The following is a 7849-nucleotide window of genomic DNA, read 5'->3' as shown; positions in this document are numbered from 1 at the left end:
AATGTCATCACTATGTAACATTAGCGCTTCTATAGAGTGCCACAGTGACGCGTCCTAAAACCCGGAAGTAAGTTAGCATGTTACCACTTCCGGTTCCTTCGCCAAAAAGCAATACAATTTCTCCATAGGATGTTGGAAAATATCTGGAAATAAGAGACAGATCACATTTTGTTCTACGACATTAAATACATCAGCAGTGACCCCACTGGTGATTTCTGAAGAGTTGACGTGTCTGAAAAACGATGGTTGTTAACAAGTGGCTGAATATGACTACAGAAGTTGTGGAGGACGTTGTACGTGTTGGTCATTACGCCAAACACGTAAACACTCCTCTAAGTTTGTTTGCCCGAAGGAACCGGAAGGAGTTTGCTTCCGGGTTTTAGGACGCGTCACTGTGGCACTCTATTGGCTGGCGCTCCAACACATTGTACGTGATAGGCTAAGGGGCGACACATCTCTAAGACCAATCACATCAGAGCTGGGCAGCTAACCAATCAGAGCAGACTGGGCTGCAGCACAGGCAGTATGAGAAAATTTAAAGAGCTTTTTGAACATTAAAGGTCCCCTATTATTCTGTTTTTCATCAATATATATTATAGGTATATACAAAACATGTCTCTGAAGTGTTTGGCTCCAAACACCAAACAGATCATTGCAGCATTACCCATAATCCCCTCTGTTTCAGCCCTGTTTCAAAAGTGCTGATTCTCTGGGTGTTTCTCAATCGCGAGTAAAGCTGCTTCCGAGCCACTATTTCAAGCATACTACGTCATCGAGTGCCGCCGAAGTACTGTTCCAATCTCCAGTATACTTGGAAATCTACCGAGCCCCGGCGTACTCCGTTTGGAGAAATATCGAGGCTGCACATGAGTAGACTTTGCGGCCTTAAAATCCCCACAATGCTTTGCGCACGGACCAATTTCCCCAAATCTGTGGCGGAAGATGTAAGGCGGGGCCTCTCAAATGACGCACACCTGCACACTTGCTAGCGTGTTCCACTCTTTGTTTTCCGAATGGCAGGAAGTATTCTTGACTCGCTTCTGAAGCAAGATGCTCGGCAGACATGTGCTACCAAGCAAGCGTACTCGCGATTGAGAAACACCCTCTGTCTGTTACTTTAGATGAAAATAAGGAGCCCCTCCCCACGCCCCTCTGAGAGATATTTGGTTAAAAAGAACACAATGGTGCTCTAGGAGGAGATTCAGGTGATAAGGGGGGGGGGGGGTTACCTTGGTTGGTGATCTGATCAGCTCATTTTCAGACAGGTTTTTATATAAATGGATCAGGACAAAAAGAGAGAGAATCTTTTTTTCCTGAAACTTTCAGAGTCTCTTTACACAGAGGGGACACATGTTGATGTAGAAGAGACATGAAGAAGAGGGGACACATGTTGATGTAGAAGAGACGTGAAGAAGAGGGGACACATGTTGATGTAGAAGAGACATGAAGAAGAGGGGACACATGTTTGATGTAGAAGAGACGTGAAGAAGAGGGGACACATGTTTGATGTAGAAGAGACATGAAGAAGAGGGGAGACATGTTGATGTAGAAGAGACATGAAGAAGAGGGGACACATGTTGATGTAGAAGAGACAGGAAGAAGAGGGGACACATGTTGATGTAGAAGAGACATGAAGAAGAGGGGACACATGTTGATGTAGAAGAGACATGAAGAAGAGGGGACACATGTTGATGTAGAAGAGACATGAAGAAGTGGATTTTGCATAATAGGTGACCTTTAAAAGCATGGAGACATGTCACAGTAGAGACAACCTACATACAAATCTGAAACCTGAAATGAGCATTACTGTATAAGGCCCCTGTTAGAATACAAGCAAACTAAATCACATTTGCATGGCTGGGGCAATACCAACGCTAAGCTAAAAAGTCAGACTTCTGTCGGTGCGTTGTTTAGTTTAGATTAGTTAACTTAATCTTTAACAAAGATTAAATCTGTTAAGTGTCTCTAGCTATAGCTCTTTGATAAATGTAGTGGAATGGAAAATCCAAACATTTCCCTCTGATTTGTAATGCTGTATAGAGTAGGAGAAATATGCAAGTTTCTCTGATCTTTAAGTAAATTAAATGTATTGGTGAATATACTTGAGGCAAGATTATATTGCTTAGTGTAAAAGTCTAATTTACACTTTATATCTTATCTATATAGGCCACTATTACTCTTTGTATACCTGCATCCAAAATGATGACGATGAAAGATGCCACCTTTATGAACTGGCCCAAGTCCACCTTGAAACAGGCTGTGTCTTGTTTTGAACCTTATCACCTGTGGACTGGATCACCTGGCCTGGTGTTAAAGACTTATTTGGGGCGGGGATTGTAACCAATACTACGAATCTTGAAACTACTAACACCTTTGATGTTATATAACCCATGATGCAATGCAATCCCAGTGTGTGCCAGCTGCATATAAATAAGCCCAACACCTCGACTTAGTCTGCAGGCTGGGCCAGGTGCAAGAGTCTTTTAGAAATACAACGAGCAAGCAATGGGAGAGAAATGGAAATGGAGGACACAGACGGCACTCTGATGGAGAAGGGGAAGAAGCCAACAGCGCCCAAACCTCCAAACAAATATGAGACTCTGTTCCAGCCTTGCCTCGACCGAGATCATCGGGACCATGTTCTTTGTTTTTGTGGGCTGTGTGTCCGTCATTGAGAACGTTCCGGCGGCTGGACGCCTGCAGCCGGCCCTCGTGCACGGACTGGCTGTGGCTGTGATGGTGGCGGTCATGGATAACATCAGGTAAAGGTGTCAAGACTAGTAATAACCCAGAGATGGCAAAAAGTACACACTCCTTTACTCAAGTAGAAGTACAGATACTCTGTCGTGTTTAAAAGACTCTGGTAAAAGTAGAAGTACTGACTACATTTCTGTACTCAAGTAAAAGTAAAGAAGTAAGGGCTCTAAAATGTACTTAAGTAAAAACTACCCATAACTTTGTGTCCTTGGTCAAAACACTTCACCCTAAGTTGCTGTATTCACTGTTTCATGTCTGACATGTGTATTATGTAATCAGAATCAGAATACCTTTATTAGTCCCACCGAGGGGAAAGCGCTTTGAGATGGCCAATAAGTCAGATGCTTTTGGACCAGTCATATATTTTGAGGGAAATGAACATTGCTGTGCTGCTTCTCCTTCTCTAGTGGCTCCCATTTCAACCCTCCCTTCACCATTGCCATCTACCTGTGTGGAGGCATGGAGCTGATGATGGTGGGGCCGTACCTGGCCAGCCAGCTGATTGGAGGAGTGCTGGGAGCGGGAATGGGCCAAGGTCAGTTGAAAGTTAATCAACTTCATAAAGGTGAAATACTCTGAAACAACTCTGTCTTCTACCTAATTATGTTCCCTTACATCCGAAATGCTTCGAGGAAAGTGCTTTCTTTTATTTAAGCAAGGATGACTTATAGATTGAAACAAAACACAACAAAAACTACTTGATCATTTGAGTTGAACCTCATGGTCGCTTTAAAATAAGCATGATTGTCCCATAAGAGAAAAAAGCTACATACGTGTGCTTTTTAAAAATGTTCATTGAAATGACACAGGTTATGCAAAACAAACCCTTTCCCTTAAGTTCTTCTACTTTGGTCATCTTAAATCTTCCATATTTCTTTTGCTGGAAGGTATTACGCTTATTAATATCAACTTATTTGACAATTGCAATTTTTGATGTGGGTGTTAAAATGTTCTAAGATATTGGGCTCTTAAAAATGTCATGAAAGTTGGACTGTGACACAGATATGCAGACAAGACTTACCTTATATTTATACTTTGGGCATTTAAATCTTCCATATATTCTGCTGAGAGCTTTTTAGCTGGTTAATATTAAAGATGTTACTCCTTATCTGTTTTGATTACACAGCATATGTGTTTTCCCTAAAAGCTTAAGGGGAAATGTAACACGAGAATGCACTTTTAAAAGACCAGGCTGTCTGAAAAGGATGCATGTTTGAGCACACTGAAAAGCCAACTAAAGAAAATCGTGAATCTTCTCTCCCAGATGATGGTCCCACTACAGACCGTTACCTCAACGCCACAGGAGCAGCGTTTGATATCCTGAAGTCGGAGAGCCAGCTGTCCGGAGCCATCTTTGGGGAGGTGGGCCATGACCTGCCTGATCACAATGGTGGTGCTGCTGGTGGCTGTCAACCAGAAGACCAAAACCCCGCTGGCCCCCTTCCTGGTGGGCTGCACCGTCATCATCAACGTGCTGGCAGGGTGAGATAAGAGCAAAACATGTGTTAGCAGTTCAGACACCCTGTTAATTATTCATGCGTGACAGTTATCAGCTCCTTGTCGGTTGCCACTTTCTAGGTTTATGATCCAACTTTGCAGCGTGCAGGGAGGAGCCCACTGATAATAATTGGCATTTAATTCAAACTGATAAAGAGTTTCAAAATAAGAGCCTCCCCAAAATGAAAATACTTTAATTATTAAAAGTGGCAGACATTGACATTTATACGTTTTTTTAAGCACTCAAGTTGCAAAAGTAACCTGTCTCCATAATTAAATCAGTATTGTTTTTACAAATTTCCCTCACGAGTTATTTCAAAATAAGGGTAATTCAAAATTTGAATTATTATTTCAACATAATTACTAAAATAATGACCATTTCTCAATCAATTGAAAATATTTTAATTACACTGGCAGAATCGGAATTAAATACAAGTCAATGCAGCTAAATTAATTTAGCTTCCACTGTTGTTATCCACTTTTTTGAATGTAATATTTCTCGACGTACAACGCCTTAACATCTCCAATGGTTTGAAAGTATGACATTCCATCTCTGGCTGTATTACTAATATGACCAATACATTTTTTAAATACACCACATATCATAAATTAAACAATGGTGATTAAACGTTATATCAGTTCTGCTGCTACAGTCATAAGAAATGTTTTAGCGTCTTGAACAAATTAAGCAACTGGCATTAATAACACATACTTGTTTCTGTCCTGTGGGTTGCAGGGGCGCGATGCTTTTCGGGGACGTAGCTTCTGTCCTGAACCCGGCCCGAGCGTTCGGTCCGGCCTTGTGTGATGACAAACTACTGGGTTTACCACTGGGTTTACTGGGTGGGACCCATCGGAGGAGGCCTGGTGGCCGCCGCTCTGCTCAGGTGAGAGAGGCTTGATGCAATAACATAATTACATTAATAAATAATACTTCATAAGTTAGTCTCTTATGTTTTAAAGTGTGTTTAGTTGCTGGATTAGTGTTCAAGGAGTTGCACTTTTATGTTAAAGCACTGGTGATGTAACTGTAAAAAAAAAAAGCATTATTATTTGTATTCATCTAATAATTATGATAATTAGATATTAATATTATTAGTATTTATGTTTGTATTTATTTAATAATAAAACAAGTAATCAAACTATAATTATTATTACATGTTATTATTTACTATTTATTTATTGTATAATAATAATAATCATTATTATTATTATCATTATTTGTTATTAGTATTTTATTAACATGATTTATTATTATTATAATAATATTATATATTTTCTTTAGTTATTCGTGCATTTGACTATTTATTTTATTATATTTGTATTGTTATTATAACGTGTATTATTCATATTATAACTCATGGTGCCTCTCTTCTGTTTCAGGCTCATTCTGGGTGACAGTAAGTTACGAGTGGTATGAAAACATAACAGCATCTATTGTGTGTGTATTGCAGCAGGTGATGATAACCCTGTAAACCCTGTCCCTTCCTTCTGTGTCAAACTGTATGAGTTGAAAACCATGTGGATTTTATGAAATAAAGAACAAAACATGTAGATGCTCTCTTCATTTATTCTCTTGCAAGAAATAAAGTATTGTATGAATTAAAAGACACATTTCAGAAGACATGAAAGACACAAAGCCAGTTTTTAGCGGCATGCAGTTTATTCTCTAATTCTTCACAATGAGTGAAAGGATGGCTTGCATGTGGCATTTCCCTCCGCGTGCAGTTTAGCGGTATCTCTCAGCGAGAGCCAGGGCCACTCCAGAGAGGAATTTGTCCAGGGAGACGTGGGCCTCGGGGGTGAATTCCTTCGGGAACATGGTGCTGATCACCACCAGGATGCAGTGGTTCAGGATCTGCAGGGAAACAATTTAAAAGCAAATTAAAAAAAAAATCATAAAACCACATTTAATTTCACTGTAACAGAAGAGTTGTTATTTTTACTTCATTCCCATGTCGCTGAAAATCATGCTGAATGCAACAGCAGCACACATTCGTAATTAACACGTAAGCTCTACATGTGCGTAAAAGCGCGCACAAGCAATCCAAACCTCACAGTGATGTTAAAAGGATCACCTCGGCACAGATGTTATATCATGATGTCATTGTTTTCACGATGTTAATGTCTCACCTTGAAGTTGGCCGGGTCCACTCGCAGCTTGTAGGCGTGCTGCTCGCTGAGCTCCATCAGACCAGTTTTCAGGTCGTCGATCTTGGACACAGCCAGTGCGATTCCACCCATCACCTTCTTGCCATGGGCCTTAATGTGAGGAGAGCCGGGGGTCACGTCTGGCCAGTGGGAGAAGTAGGTCTTGGTCTGCGGATAGACGACGATCATCCTGTGGGGGTGGAGAGGGCGTTAGGTGGTGGAGCGCTTAACACTGAGCGTAAAGCAAACCAATGACAAATAACTTCACGAACTCTATATGATGTTTTTACTTTAAATGTATTTTTCTGTATATATATATAGCACTAATGTAATAGTATTAATATTTAATAGATCATTCTTAAATTTAGAGTGTTTTTGCTGCCATGAATCCAATGTAATTTAACGGTTTAAACGTCCTTAAATGTAATGCCATTACTGTCACTGCGTGTCTTTAAATGTAAATAAAGACCCCACATTTACACTAGTAAATGATTCAACAACGAATAAAAAAATAGTTTTTAATAGTATTTGATAGAATCACACATATAATTAATGTATAGTAAAATATATAAAATAAAACAAATTCCGATATAAACCGGACGCACTCACCTGCTCAGAGCATCGTTTCCAATGGCATCAGCTGACTTGCCGATCTTGCTCCACAGAGCCCTGACTGCAGCCTTGTCTTTGTCGGAGAGATGAGCTTGCATCTTGCTTTATCTTGCTGACCTCTGAGGGTTTGGAGTTCCTTTTTAAATGCAATTTCGATCAGGTCACACCCACACTGAGCCCACCCGCCTGACTCATATCGGAGCCTTCTCCCGGACAGATAGACCCGCAGGTGGCCTGATGCCAGCCGGACAGCGGTATCAGCTGGTCAGTCTGGGCATCAGTTGGCACCAATATGTCACCATTTACTTGGGCATGAAATGGCAAAAGAGTCTCGTGAATAGAGTTTCTCTCTGAGGGGCATCTCAGGTCACAGCAGAGGAGCAGCGAAGGGTGACTTTACTCCCCAGTGAGAGACTTCTCCCACTTTACACCAGTGTGGCGTTTCAAGCCAACATGCAAGTTAAGTGCAACATATGAGTGACATTTCAAAACAAAGATATCTGTTTCTTACATCATATTAAACAGACATGAAGATTTTTCAGTAAAGACAGTTTCTTCTTTGCACATGCTTAATTTACGCGTAAATAAACGTGTGCGTAAAAGTACGCTCAAGGCATCCAACCTTGGTGTGATGTGAATGGATTTTGTTGGCACATATATTTCAGCATGATATCAAATTGTGCATTATGTACTTCCTGAGAGAGTTCAAGTTCCCATCAATAAAGTTATTTTTCTATTATCATTCAAAGTTTTGAGACATTCTTGCTCTGGTTTTGGGAAATTTAAACTAAAAACTAAATGCAAAACTTCAGAAAGGAAACCCAGTGTGGAT

General features: G+C 40.5%; 1 protein-coding gene and 1 pseudogene across 1 annotated transcript; one reads left to right on the top strand and one right to left on the bottom strand.

The window, feature by feature from the left end:
- Positions 1-2443: 2443 nt before the first annotated feature.
- Positions 2444-5997, top strand: LOC117473831 (annotated as a pseudogene).
- On the bottom strand, positions 5896-7104 carry LOC117473830 (hemoglobin subunit alpha; the record flags this gene model as incomplete). The annotated part of the gene is given in 3 exon segments (XM_034119733.1): positions 5896-6112; positions 6388-6595; positions 7015-7104. Coding segments are annotated over 3 exon segments (427 nt in total), but the record flags the coding sequence as incomplete, so codon positions are not given.
- Positions 7105-7849: the final 745 nt, after the last annotated feature.

The sequence above is a fragment of the Trematomus bernacchii genome, unplaced genomic scaffold, assembly GCF_902827165.1.
Source record: "Trematomus bernacchii unplaced genomic scaffold, fTreBer1.1, whole genome shotgun sequence".
In the NCBI taxonomy this organism is placed as follows: domain Eukaryota; kingdom Metazoa; phylum Chordata; class Actinopteri; order Perciformes; family Nototheniidae; genus Trematomus; species Trematomus bernacchii.
Note: the sequence above shows the minus strand (reverse complement) of the source record. Positions and strands in the feature narration are given on the sequence as shown.